Here is a 23,869-nt window from a genome sequence, read left to right as displayed (position 1 = left end):
GCAGTTAATCAATCCAGCCATCAAGATATGTGTGTCAAAAGATCATTGCACAAATGCTTTGCGGGGCTGAGATTTGGGGAAGTGGTATCAAATCTGAACTAGAAGTCCAACAAAACAAATTCATGTGGCAAATATTGGCAAATATTCCACCGGGGACACCGGCAGTCCACCTCAGAGATGAATTGGGTCTCCCCTCAATAAGAGCCAAAATTGATCTAGCCTACCTCAGATACTGGCACAGACTAAATGCCTACAAGGACCATATTCCTACTCAGCTCTGCTGGTGAGAACAACTAAGGACAGGTGGCTGGGCGCGAAAGTGTCATGATAGTCTTAGGGCTTTACAATCTCCAAATGGAGACATATTTAGCCCACAGTCCATGTGATCTAAGAAATGGGATATTATTATTATTAGGCTAAGCACAGACTAGGGACGCGGGTGGCGCTGTGGGTTAAACCACAGAGCCTAGGACTTGCCAATCAGAAGGTTGGCGGTTCAAATCCCCACGATGGGGTGAGCTCCCGTTGCTCAGTCCCTGCTCCTGCCAACCTAGCAGTTTGAAAGCACATCAAAGTGCAAGTAGATAAATAGGTACTGCTCCAGCGGGAAGGTAAATGGCGTTTCCGTGCGCTGCTCTGGTTAGCCAGAAGCGGCTTAGTCATGCTAAGCTGTACGTTGGGTCCCTCAGCCAATAAAGCGAGATGAGCACCGCAACCCCAGAGTTGGTCATGACTGGACCTAATGGTCAGAGGTCCATTTACCTTTACTAAGCACAGACTAAATGGCAAACAACTCAGTGCCACTCCATGCCCCTCACTGCAGGGATTGCCAGAGGTAGGTGCTTCACTTTGTCTAATGGCTGTGCCAGCCCTTGTTGTTGCACTTCTGATAGGGTGAGCCCTTCTGTTCCTGTTCTGCATGCACAGAGGAAGCCTTATCCTTCATAGTCTTCCTTTATATTTGTATGTGTGAGTGAGGATGTGCAAAAACCATGAGCATCTGAATTTGGGGAGTGGGAAGCTGCTGCTTGCCTGAATTTATGTGTGGTGGGTGGGCATTGGCCATGCCTACTGCCAGCATGTGGCCCTCAGAGTGGCAGCTGTCAATGCAGCCCTCATTGCCCCTGCCCTGGGAATTTAATACATGGTTTAATACTGCATGGTCCCCCTGCCCACAAGCCAAGGATAAAATCAGAGCTGCAAAGAGCTCAGCAAGAAAAATAGGGAGCCTCTTCCTTTAGAAAATAACTACGGTACACACTGGAATGCTGTTTTCAGTCACTGACTTGAATGAAGGTGATTTTAAATGGCCTTGATGAAAGCTAATTAAACTATAGCTTAGCTGCCAGGATCGCTAGTAGAGAATATATTTAAGATAAGATGGGGAGAATGGTCTAGACAGCTGTTATGTAATTCAAATATTCTGTACAGCACATGGTTTTTATAACAATGCTTTTCTCTCTCTCGTAAGGCTGTCTTCGATTACTTTTCAGACAGCCTAATTGCGTAACACAAAGCTTTGGATGTAACTTAGCATATTTCAGCTAGGGGTAGACAGATCAGTCTATTTGCAGTCCATGTGTTATTTTGTATAACTGTGTGAATGTTCATCTTTGAGCTGCTATTCAGACTGGAGAAAGGTCAGGATATAGGAATCTCAAAGAAATAAAATGAAATGTCACTTTCACTCATTCAAAAGTCTATTTTAGGATTATTTGCTATTTAAAACAGCAACAAATCCTCATGAAAAACCACATTTAAATGCTATTCAAATAGATATTAGTGAGCATATTTTCTATAACAATACACCTTGCTGAATGATGTATTTTTTTCTAAAAATATGCCTTTAAAATGTATTTTTTATTTTTGGAGGCATGAGTAGCACCACAGAATTAGGAGAAGTGCAAATATCCTAAGGAAAATCATTTTCCAATCCGCACATTAGTTTGGGAAGTGTGCATCGGGATCTGTTTGTATCAGAATTCACGCAGATCGAATTCCTCAAATGCCCCTAATGTCATCTGAGAACCTTACTGCTCCTGGCAAGGTTGCGTTTGTAGAGAGGCTGAAGAGGATTTTAAAGATAAATGGGCACGCACTTTGGGAGCTGTTCTAAGCAAAAGCAATTGCCCTTTCAAGCGAGAGCTACGCTTGATTATGCTCAGTGATAAACAGACAATACCATAATGCAAGCAACCAGGGATCAGCAAACTTTTTCAGCAGGGGGCTGGTCCACTGTCCCTCAGACCTTGTGGGGGGGGGCAAACTATGCTTTGGAAATAAAAATATGAACAAATTTGTATGCCCCACAAATAACCCAGAGAAGCATTTTAAATAAAAGGACACATTCTACTCATGTAAAAACACGCTGATTCCCGCCCAGACTGTCTGCTGGCTGGATTTAGAAGGCGATTGGGCCGGATCCAGCCCCCGGGCCTTAGTTTGCCTACACATGAACTAATCTATAGCAGGCTCCCTTGTCTCACCCAAATGGCAGCCTGCCCCACAAGAATGATGAGCAACATCACAAGAATGGAGCCCAACTACCATCACCCAAAGATGGCAGAAGGGCCATTGGGTTGAGTCAAGCTACATTTCGAAGCAACACCAAATTTAAGGCAAGAACAGCCAATGTGAAGCCTCCGAGTTGCTGTTGGACTCCAAAACTTCCATCATCAGCCCCTGCCAACATGGTCAATGGTCAAGGACAGGCACCCCCAAACTTGGCCCTCCTGTTGTTTTGGGACTACAACTCCCATCATCCCTAGCTAACAGGACCAGTGGCCAGAGATGATGGGAACTGTAGTCCCAAAACAGCTGGAGGGCCAAGTTTGGGGATGCCTGGTCAAGGATGATGGGGGTTGCAACGCTTTTGCTACCCTGATCTTAGTGCTATAAGAGCAAGCCTCTGACACATTCTCCCTTCCTCTCTTCTCCTCTGGGGCAGCCTTGAGGTTGGAAGCAATTGCTTCTGTTTACAATGGACTTTGGTTTGCTATTCTGTCCAAGCAGGGACACATTGTGGTTTGTTTTATATATTGTTTGTCCTGACTGTTATTTTTGAACCTATGCTGATTTGACTGGATAAACCCAAGTTGAAACTATCGGCATTTCCGAGATTGGGCAGAAAGGCAAACTTTGGTTAGCTGAAAAAAACAATAGGATGTTTCCTGTCACCCCCTCAGAGCCATGCCAGACATGAAGACAGGGGGAAGGAGCAGCCTTGTGCAGGTAACCCTAAACTGTAGCTTAATATTACACCCAAACACATTCTGGGAATGTAGCTTAATAAGTAGAGGAGCTACAGAAGCTCAGCGGTTTTGCCCAAATTGTGAGGGGGATCGCTGATGAGTTGTAGCTGATACTTACAAGGGAGCAGTGCTGATAGTAGAGAGGGATGGGGTGGGATGCCATCCCAATTCTTTACAGGTGGACCAGTCTAGCCTAACCATTCCACTTTAGTTTTCTCCCACTTTGGAACCATTCCGTTTTCTTCCAAGCTTAGGGTACTGCTTGGGAGCAAACCTTGTAGTACTAAATGGGGCTTACTTCTGACTAAACATGCTTAGGACTGGTTGCACAGTTCATCAACAAATGATCTGCTGCTCCTGTATATTTAAAATTCCAGTGACTGCAAAAGCAAAGGTCTAAGTCCCTGTTGAAATTTGCAGTGCAAAAGCAACTGCCTGTGGAGACAGATATTCTGAATTTGAATATTCTGAATATTTGGCTTATTGTGGCTGAAGTGTGCTAGCTGAGTTGAAACGAGCATCTGCTTCACTCACTCCCTGCTTTTTCCCCACCTCCTGCAGCTTCTGGTAATCTTGTTCCACACAGAACATAATGGTAAGCAGCTTCAATGGGGCGTGAGAGCAAGGGATGGCCCACTGTCATGAACTAGCAGGAAGACAGGGAGGAGGAAGAGAATTCCATTGAGGGGTGTAGCTGGGACTGGGACACATGGGGAGAAGCAGGAGAAGGAAGTACTCACAGGGTGATGGAGGGCACAGGAACCAGAGTAGCAGGACCCATAATCAGAGTCAGAGGGGCCCCTGTCTCCACAAACACGGCAGGCTCTGAGGCATAGGAAGCAGTAGGCAGGGTGCTCCAGGAGGCTGAGGCAAGCAAGGGCACACAGCCCAGATCCCTAGCTGGCCAGGTGGGGCTGTGGGAGGAAGTTGTGATTCCTCAGCTGGAGTAGGCTCAGGCCAGGTGAGGGTCACATGCCTAATCAAGCCCAGGTGTTGCAATCAGCATGCAAAATACAAAAGGGAAGCAGAGCTGAGGTGCTGGGTCTGCTCAACAGCCCATGTTGGTGGACCTTGGCTTGGATGCTCCTGGACCTCTATGGGTCTGTGCTTTGGACTGTATCCTGACTGCCGCGCTTCAGACTTGGTCAGCTTGGATTGACCCGGCACTGTGTTTCCTGACCTCAGACTCTGAACTTTGGGCTTGACATATTGACTTGCTGCCAGGTAAGCCAGGGGTTCAGGACACCAACTATAGATCTCTAGCCGATCACTTACATACCCAATAGCTACACTGTGAGCTCAGCAGATTCCAGCTCATCAGGACATTTGTTCCCTATGATGTCGGAATCTGATTTTTTGTGTGATAGCACCTACCCTTTAGAAATCCTCCCCAAAATACTTTAGACAGGTGCAGTCTTCATTATCTTTCAGAACTTATCAAATACAATTTATTCCTTTGCGTGTCTCTCACAAGTGAATTGTCCCTGTTACTTTTATACAGCTGTGCAATTTACCATGGCATGGAGCAATGTAAGGCATGAGTAGGCAAACTAAGGCCCAATCGCCTTCTAAATCTGGCCAGCAGATGGTCTGGGAATCAGTGTGTTTTTACATGAGTAGAATGTTTCCTTTTATTTAAAATGCATCTCTGGGTTATTTGTGGGGCATAGGAATTCGTTCTTTTTTTCTTTCTTTTCAAAATATAGTCCAGCCCCCCACAAGGTCTGAGGGATAGTGGACCGGCCCCCTGCTGAAAAAGCTTGCTGACCCCTGATGTAAGGAGAGGGGAAATAGTGGATGAGCAAATACCCACATTAATGATGTGGGATGAAAAGTTACATGCATCACTGTGGGCGCAAGTGTTTGGGCAGAGGTTGAACTGCTGCTGCGTGAAAATGGAGCTTGCTTTGTATTTGGCAGCACCTAAAAATGTGTCTGTTGGGAAACAAAAGGCACCCGAATGCCATACCAACATTAGTGAGGTTTTGAGCAGCAAGGCAGATGAGTCCTAAGTAAGTTGCCAAACAGCACTCGAGAGTTTTCACTACAGCCCAGAATGCTATTTGGTTGTTTAGTTAGGCTTTTGGGGCCTTGCCAGGCACTGTGGTTTGCTGGAGTGTGTGCGTGCGTCTCTGTGCAACTGCCACTAATCCATCCCTGTTGTCTGGGGAGATGACGAGGATGTCCCAGGATGCATTGCTGTTCTTGGCGTGCCACTTGCCCAGCTAAATGGGGTGGCTTGTAAACAGCAGTTCTTATCCTTGCAACAGGCTTGTGCCCAAGAGACTGATCTGTGAACCAGAAAATCTCTGGTTCAAATTTCATTTCAGTCATGAAATCCACAGCCCTGGATCAACAGAGATGTCTTTCTCGATCTGGCCTAATGCCTCTTGGGAGTCAGCGTGCACAACCTATTCCAGCCTGACTGGTGCATGAGCCTCTGCCATCCCCCAAATGGGACAAAACATCAAAATGTACACGTGTACAGTTCAGCTGGGACGCAGGTGGCACTGTGGGTTAAAGCCTCAGCGCCTAGGACTTGCCGATCGAAAGGTCGGCAGTTCGAATCCCTGCGGCGGGGTGCGCTCCCGCTGCTCGGTCCCAGCGCCTGCCAACCTAGCAGTTCGAAAGCACCTCCGGGTGCAAGTAGATAAATAGGGACCGCTTACCAGCGGGAAGGTAAACGGCGTTTCCGTGTGCGGCTCTGGCTCGCCAGAGCAGCGATGTCACGCTGGCCACGTGACCCGGAAGTGTCTCCGGACAGCGCTGGCCCCTGGCCTCTTAAGTGAGATGGGCGCTGAGAGTCTGTCAAGACTGGCCCGTACGGGCAGGGGTACCTTTACCTTTACCTTTACAGTTCAGCTCACAAAGGTGGAAATTGTGGGCTTTGATGCACTACCTCATTGCAATAATATTTTTCTTCCTACGCTTGTGGAACTATATGTGCATCAATGTCCCGTTTCTGTGCAAACATACAAGGCTGATGGAGGTGGAGATGTGGGCTGTTGTGCAGTGTGGGCTGCATGAATTTGGTTCTCCTCACTGCTTCAGTCGGGACTGTTGAACTGTTGGGATGTCAACAGTAGCAATTTTGTCATAATAAGAGAGGAGCTGCATCTTTAAATGACTCCTTTTAGGCTGTGCATTGTCATTCTGTAAACTGAGCTGCACATAGTGGAGAGCTGTGGGTTTTCAATGTTTGATTTTTATTTTTATTTATTTTGCTATTGTTGGAAGCTGCCCATAGTGGCTAGGGCACCCCAGTCAGATGGGCAGGGTATAAGAAATATAGTATTATTATTATTTGTCTTGCCTCCTGCTTGTTCTTTGCATTTTCTGTCTTCAGATGAACTTAGTTTGAAACCTCCTGAAGTCTCCTACTGGAAACATTTTTTTAACTCCGTGTGCTCCTGTGTGTTTTAACAGCGTTATAGAGCTTGGGGCTGGTGCAACAGAATGATTCTGATGTTATGTTGCTGCAATTTTCACAGGAGTAACTGTGCACTGACATAGACTCCCCAAAAAAAGAGAAAGAAAGAAAGAAAGAAAGAAAGAAAGAAAGAAAGAAAGAAAGAAAGAAAGAAAGAAAGAAAGAAGGATTCAAGGTAGATCATGCACTTCAAGTTGGTTTAGGTGTTAACAGAGCTGACATGGTACCTTTCTTTATTTAAAATAAATTAGCAGAAACCTGCAACACAGTTTGATTTTTCGGGAGAAATGTTACAGGGAAGAGTAAGGGTTTGACCCTATGAGCTGCTTATGGTACCATGTTTCAGACTAGGTTTTCAACTTTTTTTTTTAATGAACAGTATTTCTGTGCCTTTTTATTATGAAAAAAAGCAGACAAAAATCAGCTGATGATATACTCCCCTGCCCCTGTTACTGCTTCTCCATATTGAGAAAGGATCTGTGTCTATATTTCCGGCTGCTATTCATCTGCTGAGGGTACAGAGCTTCATAAGAGCCTATGAAGGGCCCTGCTGGATCAGACCAAAGGCCCATCTCCTTCAGCATCCTGTTTTCCACACTGGCCAACCGAATGCCTCTGTGGGGAAGGCCACATGCAGGGCTTGAAGACAGCAGCTGTCTCCTGTTTTGAATCTCCAGCGATAATCTCCAGTGGCCGGTGATAAGTGATGCTAGAGGCTGCGTACAAGCCCAGACCCTTCAAATGTCCTGATTTTCCTGGAACATTACTGAAATTACAGAAGCCATCCCGGCTTCTGATTTGATCCCAGAATGTCTCATTTTCCCCTCCAGAACCATCACTGTCAAACTTGGGGAGGAGGGTGAGCCAGTGCTCTTGCCAACACTTGTGTTTGCAGTGCTGCCCCAAGGGTATGTTATAGTAGGCTCCGGGGGCCTTCTGGTGGTTCCCTCGCTGCGAGAGGTGAGGTTGCAGGGAACCCGGCAGAGGGCCTTCTCGGTGGTGGTGCCCGCCCTGTGGAACGCCCTCCCATCAGATGTCAAGGAAATAAACAACTATTGGACTTTTAGAAGACAGCTGAAGGCAGCCCTGTTTAGGGAAGTTTTTAATGTTTGATTTTTTTGTGTGTTTTTAATGTCTTATTGGGAGCCACCCAGAGTGGCTGGGGAAACCCAGACAGATGGGCAGGGTATAAATAATAAGTTGTTGTTGCTATTGGAAGCAGGCCAAGGTGTGTAGTGGTGGCAAGGCAAGCATGGGTCTCTTCTCACCACCTTCTTGGGCCCATCCCCACTTGAAGCAGAACCCTGGGGGGGGGGAGGCAGTTTGCTGCTGGAGCAGAGGCAACTGACGCTCTTGCTGGCCCCTCTCTGCTGCTGCCACCACTGTCATGGCGGCCTGAGGTGCAGAATGAGAGGGAAAAGTGAGTAAGGAGGGAAGGGAGCAAGCAGCTGCCAGGTAGGGGCTGTGGCAAGTGAGGTGGCCAACTGACTCGTGCCACAGCACGACACCAAGAGACACGCCACTCAACTTTCATCTCAGGAATGTTGGAGGGTATGCAAGCATAGGAGCCAACTCCTAGGGGCTGAGGTGGCTTCAGCCCCCCAATAAAATATTTGAGGGGCCAGCCCCCCCAAGTTGATGGTCATTGCCATTCAAATAATAATAAATTATTATTATTATTATTATTATTATTATTATTATTATTATTATTATTATTATTATTTATACCCCGCCCATCTGGCTGGGTCCCCCCTGCCACTCTGGGCAGCTTCCAACAAAACACTAAAATACAATAACCTATTAAACATTAAAAGCTTCCTTAAACAGGGCTGCCTTTAGATGTCTTCTAAAAGTTTGGTAGTTATTTTTCTCTTTAACATCTGGTGGGAGGGCATACCACAGGGCGGGCGCCACTACTGAGAAGGCCCTCTGCCTGGTTCCCTGTAACTTGGCTTCTCGCAGCGAGGGAACCGCTAGAAGGCCTCAGTGTCCGGGCAGAACGATGGAGGTGGAGACGCTCCTTCAGGTATACTGGACCGAGGCCGTTGCACCGCATTATACGACTGATAATGTGGGACAGAGCTTATCTGGGGCCCCCAATAATTTATTCAGGTTGGCACCCCTGTATGCAAACCATCATAACTAGTAGCTGTTGATAGCCTCACGCTTCATGAATTTGTCTTGTCCCATTTAAAAACCATCCGAGCTGTAGAGACAATCACTGCAACTTATGGCAGCAAGTGTCATAAACCAAATATACCTGGTTGTCAAGAAATGCTCCCATTTGTCTTTCACAAATCTAATTTGTTCTAGCAAACACCTCTAAAACATGTGCTAGCCCGATTTGAGATGCAAAGCATGAGGGTGAGACTCCTCAACACCCTCCGGTGTGTCTCACCTGCCTCTCACTTTGCTACGTATGTTCAGCGAATCCCTGTACCAGTGCTATCATGCCACATTGGTAAGGAGAGTCTCTGCACAGGTGTGGCACAATGGGAAATACTTCTGTGCATGTGTGCTGAGGGGTATGCTGTGCCCCAAGGAATTTTTGGGTCAAGGAGAGGCCCATAGTGGAATCTAGACAATTCCTGTTTTGTTGTCTTGTGCAGCTGCAGCCCAGCCAGAACAACAGATTGTATTCTTGATGCTGCAACCAAAAGGTCATTGTGGCAGTTAGGAAGGATACATTATAATGGCAGATCACTCTTTGTGTGTGATTCTTGAACAGAACTGCACAGCTCTACACCACTTTCCATGCTTACATTCTAACTATGCCCAATTCCAAAGTTTAATTCCATCTGCTAGTCTATCTGAAATGGCTAATAAGAAATAAAGGAATAAGCCCCCAAACAAATAACCTTGGAAAAACAACATTGGACAACTTCTTGTCATACTGATGCTCAGAACTGACTAATGAACAGATCCCACATTCTTTTGGCTGACAGGATGTGCTACATAACTCCTCCAGTGCCCTCTACTGTCAAGAAAGGGCCATGCATACCACCTCTTGCAATGCAACTCGCTTTGGAAACAATTCCTATTAATGTGTTGGACTCAGAGAACCAAATAAAGAGTTGAGTATATAAAACACAGTTTAGAGTCCTGAATCAGCAGTCAAATAGTGAACCTTATTCTGATTGCCCCATCTAAGAACTTGCAACCTTTGCTGTCATCTGCTCCTCTTGATCTGCCAGGAGAAAAGGCACTGTAGCAGTGGGTGACCCGGAATGGACAATAAGAGAGGAGCGAAAATCTCATTCCTCAGGTCTTTATAAAGAGTGCACGCCAGAAGGGTGTGCGCCACTGATCCGTCGCTTCCATCTCCGCAGGGACATAAGCGTTTTTCGTGTGGAATCTTTTGGAATCATCCCTCAAGTACAGCCAAGGGCAATACATTCAGCCTTGTGAGGGTAAAAGTACGTCTATATTTTGGAATTGCTAGGTTGTACAGGTAGGGTGCCAGAGAATCAAAGTGGGAAGTTGGGAAATGGTCATACTACGGGCAAAATTTCCTTATTGAGGCCAGGTTGTTCTGACGCTCAAATTAAACTGTTTGCTTTACTATAACCCACAGTTATAGTAACCCACTGTTGTGGGGATAAACCACAAGAGTGAAGTTTTTGATTGGCAAATTTAGACCAGGCAATGCAACTCGCTTTGGAAACAATTCCTATTAATATATAAATGTGTTGCGCTCAGATACAACTTGAAGTGCCCATGTGTACTGTTAGGATTGTGGGAATTCCTGCAGATAATGCTGGGAATTGTAGTTCTGCGGGAGGTAAACTACGTCTCCCATCATTCTTTGGAGGAAGCCATATGCTTCAAATGTACAGCATGTACATTCAATACACATTAAATAAATGAAACCATGTTACAGCTATTAATCCTATTAAAGGTCTAAAGACAGGGGGGGAATCAGCCAAACACTGTCCAGCTGCTGTGGCTCACTGGTTTTAAGTTGTGATAATGGCTCTGAAATTGCTCATGGATTCTGGGTGATGGTTGAACACATGCCTTGCATGTAGAAGGTCCCCTGATTCAATCCCCACCATCTCCAGTTAAAAGTTGGAAGCCAAAAACTTCAATAAATTGTGTAACGGCTCATTAACCTCTCAGGTGCTCAAAGGCTAGCAGGAAATGGATGTGCCAAAGAATAGCAAAGATGGTAAAGTGCTTTTCAAATGTACCCCTAGACCTTAAAAGGCTGGTGACCACTGTAATAATTTATTGGACTTGCAAATGGAAAGCAGGTTCAGTTCAAACCCCTACAGTGCACTGCCAGCCTTGGGCAAATAACTGCCACTCAGACACCAAACCCACAAAATTGTTATGAAAATTATATTTTGGAAGACAAATGACGCACTGAATAAATTAACTATGCAACTTGCATGTGTTCCAGGAAACTATAGTGAAATCCTAGCTGTCACATGCATTAGTCACACGTGACAATGTAATAATAATACTGATCTTTTTTTATAGAGGCAGGGATCTTGTGGCCCTCCAGATGTTCAGGGATGATGGGAGTCATAGTCCAACAATATCTGGAGGACCACAGGTTCCCCACCCCAGCACAGTGCTTCCAAGGCATGCATGTTCTAGTTGTACTTCTTACAACAACCTGGTAAGGGAAGGCAGTATAAAAATCTTCTCTATCACAGGGACTGAGAAATAATAACTTGCTTAAGGTCACCTAGGGAGTGCATGACAGAGTCAACATTTGAACTCGAGGCTTCCAGATTCATAACTCAAGTCTCTTTGCCATGATGCTATCCCAGTTCACAAGTGCAACCCGCTGCTCCCTACACAAGCCTTTTCTGTTTAAGAGGAGATACAGTTAGCAGTTAATGGACTAATGTGAGAGCCAACAGCATTCTGGGGGAAGGAGATGGTGATTGTTGACTGGCAGAGTTAGAAACTCCTGAGTCTTGATTTTAAGAGTGGAAGCACTTCATACACTATACCTGATCCTTCAAATTATGGCCACTTGGAAGTGCTCTAAGAATATTAAGGAAATAAGGCCTCAACAATTAGGAATGAGGTGACATCAGAGGGCACGTTACCCAAATCTACATCCAACGTACCACCAGCCCTGGTGAAGCAAGCACACATTCACTGGCTATTGAAAAGCATTTCCCTAACTAGAATAATTTGCAGTCTCCAAAACACCTCAGAAATACTTAGTCTTCAAACGCAAAGTCTCATTGCTGCCCAAAACTTACAAAGCTGTTTACTGGTTTTACGTATTCACACTGTGCCGTTGGGCCTGTCAAGAGTGGCTTATCTTGGCAATAGGAGTAGTGACATAAAAGCTATGAGGAAGAATACAGTTGGCAAATACTTTATTTCCCTCTCTCTGAACTTCATCTCTCTGAGGTGACCATTTTCACATTTCTCTTCCACACTCAAGTAGCACACGCTCAAGGCTGCTTTTCTAGCAAGCTTTTATTACATGTGTATATGTAGGAGTAGGAGTTAGATGGATCCGTCTGTGTGCAAGTCCCCCCCCCCCCCCAATACAAAAGTTTTCCTTTCATGGAAAGGAGGAACATTTACCATTAAAAAAACAGAGGGGCTGCAACAAGTAACTTACAGCTGAACAAATATTGACAGCTGGTTTCCATATCTTCAGCAGATTAAAAAGGCCATTTTCTTTAATCGCATACCGCAGCTAAGCTAAACATGAAACAGAACCTCAAGATTAAAATCAATACATATATATATCAGAACTCATAAGTTTACATGAACCAAAAGGAGGCTGCACAGCCATCATAGTGGCTGAAGAGGTTTCAAGACAAGGGGAATGAAACACTTAGCCCTGGTTCTAATGTTACCTTTTCAGCAGATGGAAGGAAAAAAAGGGGGGGTACAATCCCCTCAGAAGGTAAGAAGGGACCCATCTGTGATCCTGCCCAGTTTAGGCACTTTCCATTCTATCGTTTCATGTTGGGCTCTCCCCATTTGAAATAATCAGTGGGCCTTAATGAGGGGAGTTAAACTATGATGCAGTGGAATATGAAAGGGCTTAAATTTGGCAGCTGGCTTCCCATGAGAACTGGTCCTCACACCCTGAACACAATTTGGGTACTCCTTCATTTCCATCTCATCTGTTTCAAGGAATCAAGACAAGATATGTGAAAGTCTGCTGTTCCCTCCCCCATTTTTGCTCACTACAAATAAATATGATGATACAAACAGAAATACAAAGTAGAGAGAGAATCTATGAACATCTTAAGCAGTGGGCAATGAACAAATGGACTAATTCAAGGGATTGGCACCAATTCTTCATATGTGAACTATGGAAAGTTAACTTCTTTTTTTAAAGCAATAAAGCCTGCAGTAATTTCTCAATACAGTACCAACAATAAGTATTGCTGGTCTAAAAATGCCTACAGGGTGACTAACTGGCTCATGGGGGTCAGGAGATGTCAAACCAGAAGGTGGTGACAGAGGCCACAAACTCTACAGGAGAGCAGCTTCTATTCATTCCCATCAGGCTCCTGCAAGGGAACTTCTTACTGGGAAGTGTCCAGGATTTGAAACTGATTTCACACCTCTTGAAGAGGAAGCGCCCAGGAGAGTAGAAACTGCTATAGCAGCTGCCTTTCCATCTCTTCACTGCCCTCCCTATTCCTGATCGTTAAATGTGTGCAAAAGGATCAACAGCACCAAACTGGGATCTCACTAATCTTTCTAGCCCTATAATTTTGTGGAAACTTTTTCTTTTTAACCTTTAGTTTTGTTTGCTGAGAACAGCTGGTCCAGAAAGAGGCATTCCACAGAATTGGGTTGGAAAATCCAATGGGCTCTTGCCAAACAGAAGGCAGTTAGGTTAGTGCACATTGTCTTAATCGCATCCCCTGATTCTAACATTTGACAGAATATAATGCTACCCTGAAGCACGCAAAAGTGAGCCTAGAAATATTCAACACATGAGAATGAAAGAAAAAGCCTGCAATGAGGTTAAGTGTAGCAGAGCTCTTCCCACTTGTGATTGCCTCTGACTACTGGTTTCTGGGATAGTGCCTCCAACAGTGGAGGTAGGTACCTACCATCATGGCAAGTAGCTGCCTCATCCCCCTTTAAAGCCACGCAAGTTGGTGGCCAGCCCTAGTTGAACACAACTGTGTGTGCTTCCTTGGGTCTTCTCTAAATTTCGCAATATCCGGCTTCATTGGAATGGGCCGGGTTCTCGTTACTGAGACAGGGAGAAGAACGTCTCACACTCCACTTTTTCCACACCACGCAAAATTGTACCCCCCCCCCTTTGAGGAGGTCTTCATTACTCAGCACTTATTAGCACTCCATCAAATGGGCCAACTATTTCTTTCCTTTCATACAAAACCATCCAAAGTTTAAGCTGACCTATGTCTCATTGTCTGTGACCTCCATATGAACATGGACCTGCATGGGAACTTCAACCATGCCTGTACAATTCTGGGAAATTCCTGTCCCTACAGAACTTACTGATCAATGACCTCTATGCCATTTCCACAAATCGTGTGACATCTTGCCTCCATTTTTCACACTGTTGTTTGTGGCACAATTCAGCACCCTGTGAGCAATACTGTACCAATGCTACTTGTCCCCAAGAATGATGCATAGTGAGCTAACCAGGCAGTTTTCAAGAAATGGTTGCAAAAGAAATAAGGAAAGGCATAGTCTGGAAGTGACATGACACCCTCCAAAAGATTTATTGGTGATATAAATATGTCCGATGGATATGAGTAAATATACATGTTTGGGCAAAGAGCATTGACCTTGATCTAGCAAAGCTGCTATGGTCCTTTACTAGATGAAGGCATAAGAGGTTTTTTTATTCAAACGTGTTGGGCAAATTTACATTCTGAGGTAGTGCTTTGAGACTTTGCCTCTCCTCTGGGTCTGCCCCTCTTTCTGAAAGAAACAGTTGGAGGGGCACGTGTCACAGATATGTTTCAGATATGATATCTGACTCTTTCCGATACTGCTACTTGACAAGTGGCATGTCTGGGAGAGGAAAACTGCATTTAACAGAAGACAGGATTTTGCTCCAAATGGCAGTAGAGGCTTGAGCATGGCAGACAGTTGATGGAGACACATTTTAGGAAAACAACATCCCTAAGGATTATACATACAGAAGCTGTGTGAAGAAAAAGTGGTGAAAATTGGACCAGAGTTTGGAAAACAGGAGGCAAATATTTCCGGGTCCTGAGAATATGTTCAGTTTTTTGCCCACTTCTGGTCTTCATTTTTTCTTTTCAGTAAGAAAATTGTTCCTGAACAATTATTCTGAAGCGTTCCTCAGTTATCCAGTCTGGAATCATAGCATTTTAAATGCTATGCAGTTTGATCAGATCTGCTGGATCAAACAACAATGACAAACCAGAGAGGGCAACAATAAGGAAAGGATCCCACACGATGAGGTAAAATCAGTATCCATTTCCCATCAGAACAGCAGTCACTCCTTTTTTTCTTTTTCTTTTGTTGTAGGTGACCTTTGGCAAGATGGTCTGAAAGCTTCTCCAGTGTGTCTACACCACAAATTCCTCTGGGAGCTGATCTTCCCCCAAGAGATCCAGAGACAGGCAGTTCATGGACCTCTTCCCATAGAGGGCAGACTTGGTTTTGCAGTCGGCTGTTGAATAAACACATCCATAGCTGGCCAGCTTATCCTCTAAGGCGCAACCAAACGTATAGCTGTGTGAGGTATCTGAAGATAATGTGGCACTTAGTGGAGGATGAAGACACTTGTGAAGGCGGATGTCATCTAGACTATGGCTGTGCTGGTCCGGGCACTTCATAGCTTTGGGCTGTGCAAGCTGCCAGTTTAAGACAAGCATATATTAAAGCAAACAACTTTAAAACAAACAAGCAAGACAAAAGAAAAAGATTGCATGCGTGCAAGCTCCCATCTCGTCTCAAATTGTTAACATTCCTCTCATTCTCTTTAAGGAAAATTGTCTTAATGAAGAAGCTGTGAAGCATTATGGAATTGTGAAGTCATTCAACTATTAACGCCTAGATTCTGAGCTTCAGAACACAGTGTCCCCCTGGCATGTACAATGAACTGAGTGTTGGAAGGGAAGAGTTTGGCTGAAACAACGGTGCTTGTCTAGGTTGGAAAAAGGAGGGGAGAGCCAAGAGGGGTGTTGCTTCTTATAGTTAAAAGGTTTGAACATGGTAAGCAGAAGATTAATTTGTCTTCCTTTTAGAATCACTACGGTATATTTTGATTGGTCCTTCAATGTCATAGGAAGGAAGGAAGGAAGGAAGGAAGGAAGGAAGGAAGGAAGGAAGGAAAATAAGCCACATAGAAGTGGTATAGGAAGAAGAACTCCAAAACTTATGAAGAACTTCAATTTCTGACAAGTTCTTATCCCTGAGGATGTACTGAAATAGAAAGGCAATAGGAAGTGCCTTCCTGGGTCAGATGAAAGAACCCTCTTATCCAGCACTCTGTTATTTTCAGTGGTCAGCCAGAGGAGCAAGGAGCCATTGTGGTGTTTTGATTATAGACAGATGGACTAGGATGGCTGAGGAGATATGAGTTCAAATCCCCACTCAGCTCTGAAACTCACAGGTTGACCTTTGGCCACTCATTCTCTCTCATTATAACCTACCTCACAGGATGTGAGGAGAAATGGGTTGGGGGGGGGGCATTTATGCTGCCCCATAAGAGGGGAAAGTGGAAGATATCTGGTATTCAGAGATAGGAAGCCTCTAAGTATAGAAGTTCCCTTTTGCTATTAAGGCTAGTTGTGCTTATGTTTTTCGACATAAGCACACAACAGAATCCCTGTTAACCAAATTTTGGAAAATTCCTGAATGTTATATGTATGATATGGGTGTGCATGTTGGTTTCTGCTTCCTTCACTGTGCAGCGAAGTGCTTGTCACGAGACAGGTGTTTACATTCCACAGTCAGCGTACTGTTGGGCTTCCCACGGGAAAGGGAGACTGGATGTGACGTACACTGGTTTCCTGTTTTTCAGTGTTCTCTCCGTGCTTTAGAGGAGAGAGGATGCTTTCTCTGCCCCGGCAGAGGCAAGATGTTTTTCTGTAATCTACCAGCTTTGAAGTGTAAATAAAGTAATATAGAGTATGTGGCACATACTCCTCATCATTCCGCTGTGCTTGGGACACTGCAAAATCAACAGTGCACACTCTGATTTAGTGCTTTGGGAAACAGCCCATTTTAGACCAAGGGGACTTCTAGGCTGCCCAAGACAGCTTCTTTTCTCTCCCTCGCCCCCTCAGAAAAATCAAAGAATAGCAATAACTTTCCCTCATTTTTGACAGAAGTGGATAAAATTACGTACCTAAAATGGTATGTATGAAGGGGCATGGTATGAAAAAAGGATGACTGCTACCATCAGCACAATGTCTATTCAATTATACAGGAAGCAATGTGCTTCCCTGAACATTTTTTTTAAAGCAGTCCTTGGACCACCTTGTAACTTTTATTTCCAATGGTTTATGCAGATATTTAAAGGATTTTCTGGAATTATCCTAAAAAATATGCACAGTAACAGCCTAGGGAAGTCTTTAATCTGTCCCCATGCACAAATGTGATGGACTTGGGACAGATGCATTTGTTGCTACTCTTTTTTCCATAGCTGGTCTTTCTGCCTCCCTTCTATGTGGACACATGTGAGTGTGCATATCTATTACAGATACAAGTCAAAGGTAGGGAACCTGTGGCTCTCCAAATGTTGGCACTCCAACTCTGCCAGAACAAGCAATAGTCAGGAAAAGGAATGGGGAAGAGTTTCTATCCTGTTAAAGGCAAATCTATCAAATTCACACTTTCTGAAACAATAGGAGAACCAAAGCACAGCCATCCTCCCAAAATTCATACTTGTCTGAATTTTGCAATGTTTACAAAAAATGTATATATTCATGGGGAATGTGCATAAATCTAGTGTATTAGTGAAAACAGCATACAAAATGCAGCATGTTTGTTAGAGAAATTTGCACTAAAATGTTGGTGAGTTTTCATGGGCACTTTTAAGATTCAGCTTGCAATGTAGACCAGCCTCATCCTATACTCTGAATTCAGTGGGTTATATTTCCAAGTAAATGCTTTTAGTCTGCAGCCCTTAATCACATGCTTAGCTCTCCTACTGAAATAAGAGAGACTTAAAAGTGCATAACTCTGGCTGGGTTGTGCCCACTAGTTAATCAGAATCAGCCCTGCAGGCTGTCTCAGTTTTAGACGTATAAACCATCTTGTTGAGCACCCTGGATTATGGCGAAGTCTACTGAATTCAAGCTAGGCTTCCTTTGGTGCTGTTGACAGAGTGAGTCTGATTTTACTTTCAGATCTTTGCTGTTACGCTGTGCTGGCGAATGAAACGTTAAGATACATTCTTAGCGGAGCAATTTGTGCACTAACCACAGACTGAGAATAAACAGCGGTCCCACAATGCTGAAATCTACAGTCAAGGGATCTTTCCCCCCTTTCCTGATGACGGCAACCACATTTGGAACATAGAAACATTAACATTAAAATGTAAAGATCGAAGTATTCTTTACAGACCAGAATGTGATTGCTTAAGAAACAGCATCTGATTACACCACTAGAAACAAAATCCATGAGCTAAACCAAACCCTGTGCATTCTTTATTTTGAGTTGGATCCAGTTTCCCAAGTGGTTGATGCTATCTTTTAGGCTTAGAAATAGATGCTTCAAAAGAAAATGTCCTGGGAGTTTAAACCCAGAACTCATCCTAATGTGGCATATGATATTTGCCAAATTTCTTATTACAGCGTGTAAATGAGACAAGAGTTTGGTATGGCTCATAGCAACATATCAACCTGCCTTATACTTTCTAGCTCATTGATTCATCCAGCTCATTATTGCCTATATTGATGGACAGCTGCTGTCCTTCTCCTACCAGGAGATGCGGTGGGTTGAAGGTGGAACCTTGCAGCTGCTCTGCCACTGAGCTACACCCTTTCCACACCAGCCAACTTCTTACCTGGCAAAGCGATTCCTCACTCTGGCCTCTGACCTTTATTAACGTGACTTGCACTACTGAAAGATGGTTCAGATTTGTGTCTGTTGTGGGGGTGGGGAGAGAGAGAGACAAAATCAAAATGATAAGATTCAAACTGAAAACAAAAATGTGGATCAAAGCTTGTAGAGATACTAGTCATGTTCACGTGGTCATATCTCAGCTTATTAAGCCATGATATATGCACAAGTATTTTGTCCACGCATGCCATGCCTCTTTGCTCCTTCCCTGGATATGAGCTGCAATTAAACCAGGGAGGCTTTAATTAGCCATAGTTTTCCATTTCATCTGAATTGGGAAAATACAGCTGTCAGTTTCTGAAAAAGCCAGGATATCAAACCATGGTTTGAAGTGAGTTTAATGCCCTGGCTTGTTCCTGGTTGCCATCATTTTCTATGGCATAAAACCATAAATTATGATTGGCTAAAGATTTCCTGGTTTAAACGTGCCTAGTGGCAAAGGGGGTCTGTAAGTGAATGAAAGGATTGTCCGAGCTGGCTCTGTATATTGAGAAATGTAATATGGCAGAAGCATCAGAAGGAGAATCCTCAGGTCGCAAATTCCTTGAATTTGAAAGGCATTAATAGTGGGTATCTGCTGCTTCTCTCTTTCTTCTGCAAAATATTCCTTACTCCTGGCTTATATTAAGATTCTGTATATAACACCAGGCAATAGAGTGTTAAATTCACCTGTTACTGCACCCAGTCCTATCCATGGCTAACAGTTGAAATTGTCCAGCTTTTGTACCAGCAGATGTTAACAGATTATTCAAATTATTTTCTTAAGCAGGTTGGGGAGAGAGCAACAAGATGCAAGTTTAAGGATTACAATTCTATATATGACAGTAGGTTCTCACTTCCAGAGATGCTTGGTTCAAGAAAGTTCCTAGCTCATTGTTACAAAAAAAAAAGTCATCATGGGGACATGCATATTTAGCTAAAGCTTCACACAGGAAATTGGGAATTCCAGCGCTTGAAGGAACTCTGCTTATTTCACAATTCTTTGTGGCTTTCAGTCTCCACATTTTTGTGTCCCTGTGACCTTTTAAAATGATGATACCCTGAAATACTTTCCCATGTCCCACACACCCCTTCACTCCACAAACAGGTTTCTTCAAATTTAGTAAAAGAAATGTCACACTGGAATATTTTATGCAAGTCAGAAACTTAAAACACTGTGAAACAGGATGCAACACTGACAAATTTCAAAGAGTTGCGCAAATATCAGCTCACCCTGGCAGCAAACACCATCTTTTGCATGTGAATCTACAGGTTTTCCATGTATGATATCCTCTAACTGAGGCTCATCCACAGGCACCTCTTCCGACTCGTCCACTGTCAATTCAACTTCTGGAAATTACAAGAGAGAAGGTGGCACAGTGATATATCTTTCTCTAAAGTCACCTGCTCGCCCATTCATCCTACCCACCACTGCTCTTAATTTTGTTCCCACAGAAAAGAAATACCTGCTGGCCATTCCTTCCAAGCCTTACCATCATCCTGAGAGTCCTCTTCGGCTCTCTCTTTGCCACCGCTATCAATGCCAGAGCTTCCATAGCTGATGTTTGAGCTGCAGGACTTCTCCTTCTGATGAACCCGATCCATCCCAAAGGGCTCATCCACCGACATCTCCACTGAAATCCGATGCCTTGAGTCGGCCTCAATGCCCGACGTGTGAGAGCTGCCATGGCTGTCGGTCGACTGTCGAGACAGACGGTTGTTCTTCTCACTTCCTCTGCTGCTTCCACTGCCGTGCGAATGCTTATCGGATGGGTCAAGGTCCATCTCCAATGTGTCGCTGATGTAGGATTCCCGATATCGTTTCTTCTCTGCAACAAGTGAGATGGGTGGGGGGAAAAGTTTGGAAAAAGAGAAACTTAAATCTCTTGCCACCTGTGCTGGCCTGATCACATGACAACACTGCATACAAATAGCGATGTATTTAATGTATTTAATAATTATTATAGTGGAAGGAAGCACTTCACTGGTCAGACTAGCACATGTGGTGGAAGGCTCAACACCACCAGAGTCTGTGCATGAAGCAAGTGCTCTTGGGAGCGGCCCTCACAATCTATCCAGCAACCATCACTCTTACCCGGAAGTGAAGCAAAAGGAAGGGCCATGGAGACAAAATGGCTATAGTGGTTTCTCATTCATTAATCCACCCATTCATTACATTTCCATGTGGCCTGATTATAATAAAACTTTCAAACCTCCAACTCTGTCCACTTTCCATTTTTAATTGACACACCTCATTGGTGGTTAAGAAGATTTTTAATATTTGTTTTTGAATTCTGAAATCATATGTTTTATGACTTTTAAAAATCTTGCTGAAATTTGGAATGATACAAGCTAGCTAAGTATTTTTTTAAAATTGGCATGCTTAAGGAATTGGAAGGGTCCCAGGTGCCTTCAAAAATAGTGGGTTAAGTTCTTCTGTAACAACTGAGGTTAGAATGCAAGGGAGACTGGAGCCACGTTCTCCTTGCACGGTGGATTGTAGCAAACAAGCCATGCCTTTGAAGGGTGGCATGACATCAGTGCCAGGTTTTTGTGAACCCTACAGACCGCATACATGACCTCCTCTTCCCCACCACAGCTGTCTCTGTCTTGAGCAAGCAGGCCACCAGTCAGCAAACAGTTGCCAGCCATTCCTCCTCCTCAACTCTCATCTGCCCACACATCACCTCTGGGCCAAAGAGTTGGCAATCAGCCCCTTGGTGCTGGTGAGTGGCAGCAATCAAGAGGCCTTCAGTGCTGGACCTCATGCAAAGTGTGGGCCTTGGAAGGTGTCCGGTCATGGCAGCCACTGATGTTGCCCCTGCCTGCCTCACACCTTTTGAACTCAACACAACTTTCTGACCTTGCAAATATCTTTAAGCTTTTGTGAAAACCAATGTCTTTGCATCTGCCCTGTGTTTGCCAGAGGCCTTGGCCCTTCTCAAATGCAAACCCTCACCCTCACTTACCTTCTGCATCTTCCAGCATCTGGATCTGCTTAAGGATGGGTTGGATGTTAAGAAACACACGGTGGCTGTTGCTGAGCAGCTGCAGCAAATGCCGAGACCGGAAAGGGCACCCTGTGTAGTAAACTAGCTTCCGGGCTGAAGGCAAACCATCAGGCTGGATTACAAACTTCTTCCCCTAAATTACAGAGAGGGGAAAAGGAAAGTGCTCTTGGTAAACAGGATTGCACGTTTTATTATCTCTTTATATAAAAAACCCCAAACCCTATTATGCATTTGTCAGCTCTGAGCCTTTAAGAAATCATGCGATTCAAACTGCAAGTAATCCAAATTAACACTGTCACGTTCTGCAACACTCACCAGAAATGCTAGTTTCCCAATGTGTGACCAGGGGAAGTCATAGAGCAGCTGGCGAACATGGTTCACCTCCTACAACAATGAAAACAAATGGCAAAACGACATTGTGAGATACACAGGAACAATAATCTGATTTGTAAAGTCTAGGACACAGGAAGAAGTTGGAAGTGCTGGCAGAGGAACTGTGTGTGTGAGAGAAAAAGAGAGTGGGGTGTTAATGCCAGATTTAAAATCTTTCAACTTCTTACCTGATAGATGTGCATCCCTTTAAGAGTCAGGCCCAAAATGATGGTTGGGCGATCCTCCTTCTTGTCCTGGGAAGACACAAAGGTGCAAGGTGAAAAGACAGACTTTGCTTTGGTGATAGTCAAGGAGACTACCAGAACAGGACTGTGTAGCCTGGACTACTCCTGAAACTGATGCTGCACATATACAAGCTGTGACCAGGATCACTTGTATAAACTACACCCGTTTCTTGCATGAGATGGATCTTGCCACCCTCATGCATGCCTTTAGGCAGACCACTGAAACACCCTATGGTCTATTTGCAGGTCACACTAAGCCAAACCATGTCCAAGTGTAGGGATTTGAAGGCCCAGAACCACCACCCTGCCCCAGGGGAAAATGAAAACGTTTTCCCTCCTGCTTTTTCTCTGTCCAATTTTTTCTGGTTTTTCCCTGGGCCTTCACACCTATGAGCAAGAGTACAAATCCAGTTCCAGACTTCTCTTTCCCCCAGCTATGTTGCCTGCAAAAAACCTATGCATTTGCAAAGCGGTTGCTGTGGACATACACCTGCAGGGCCCCTGGTTAGCCACACTTGCCCTACTACACAGAAATGGATGCTGATATAATCATAATAATATAAAGTAGTAATGAAAAATAAATTCCTATCAGCATATGAAAAAACAAAACCACACACACACTCTCACACACCAGTATTTCAGGTCAGACGGGAATTCAAGTATTAAAGTGACTATTTCAGATCTTCGGCATCCCTAGGCACAAAGCGTGTCAGATCTTGCCCCATATAACCCTTCCAGCTTGTACTTGCGCTGTCTCAATCAGCAAACAGCTTAGACTGAAAGAAATTGCAAGAGTGGGTAAGTCTTATAAGTGGTAGGCACAAGCAGGGCTTTCCTTTTTATATTTTTATATTTTCTGTTTTATATTTTCATTTATTTGCTTTTCTGATAACCTTCCACACCAACAAAGAATGAACCAAAACGATGCAACAAAGAAAAACCTTTCCTTTCAAAGAATCGACCAAAAATCAGGAAAAATCCCTTGACTTACTATCATGGTTTCTTTTTCGCCCTCTTTTCCTCATGTTTTCTAAGTTCACCCTATCTATCGCAACCACTTTTATATACTTTATTTCTTATTCTGCTGAAAATGTTACCATCCTGCTAGGCAAATTGTTTGTGTATAATACTTTTCCATATAATCTATAAATAGTATCCAGTCCTCTTTAGATCTTTCATCATTTTGATTTATTATTCTAGTGGTCATCCCTGCTAACTCTGCATATTCTAACAGTTTAATATGCCAGTCTTCTTTGGTTGACACTTTTTCTGTTTTCCATTTTTGCGCTAATAGTACAAGGGTGGCCGTTGTAGCATATAGAAACAAATTCCTCTCTTTATTGGAAACTTCTGTTGCTATTAACGCCAGCAACAGTACTTCTGGGTTTTTAGCAAAAGATTTTTAAACACTTTTAAAAGTTCAGTATAAATCATTTCCCAATAATTTTAGATTATGCTGCATGACCACCACATGTGGTTCTTCCTGTGTTTTACACTTCCAACAGTTACCCTTTATTGATTTTGACATTTTTGCTAATCTGTTGGGTGACAGATACCGCCTAT

General features: G+C 44.0%; 1 protein-coding gene across 2 annotated transcripts in view; it reads right to left on the bottom strand.

The window, feature by feature from the left end:
• Window positions 1-12,006: 12,006 nt before the first annotated feature.
• Window positions 12,007-23,869, bottom strand: part of FRMD1 (FERM domain containing 1) — a 59,971-nt gene continuing 48,108 nt past the window's right edge. For both annotated transcript variants that reach the window (XM_079971357.1, XM_079971358.1), the window contains exons 8-14: window positions 22,250-22,315; window positions 22,005-22,073; window positions 21,648-21,822; window positions 20,172-20,507; window positions 19,912-20,028; window positions 18,644-18,723; window positions 12,007-15,482 (exon numbers count right to left, since the gene is read on the bottom strand). In XM_079971357.1, the coding sequence (XP_079827483.1) occupies window positions 15,195-15,482; window positions 18,644-18,723; window positions 19,912-20,028; window positions 20,172-20,507; window positions 21,648-21,822; window positions 22,005-22,073; window positions 22,250-22,315 (1,131 nt within the window). In that variant the 3' untranslated portion in view covers window positions 12,007-15,194. The remainder of the gene's footprint in view (window positions 15,483-18,643; window positions 18,724-19,911; window positions 20,029-20,171; window positions 20,508-21,647; window positions 21,823-22,004; window positions 22,074-22,249; window positions 22,316-23,869) is intronic.

This window comes from Podarcis cretensis (assembly GCF_951804945.1).
Source record: "Podarcis cretensis genome assembly, chromosome: 3".
NCBI classification, from domain to species: Eukaryota; Metazoa; Chordata; class Lepidosauria; order Squamata; family Lacertidae; genus Podarcis; species Podarcis cretensis.
The sequence above is the reverse complement of the archived record's forward strand: the minus strand, read 5'-3'. Positions and strand labels throughout refer to the sequence as shown.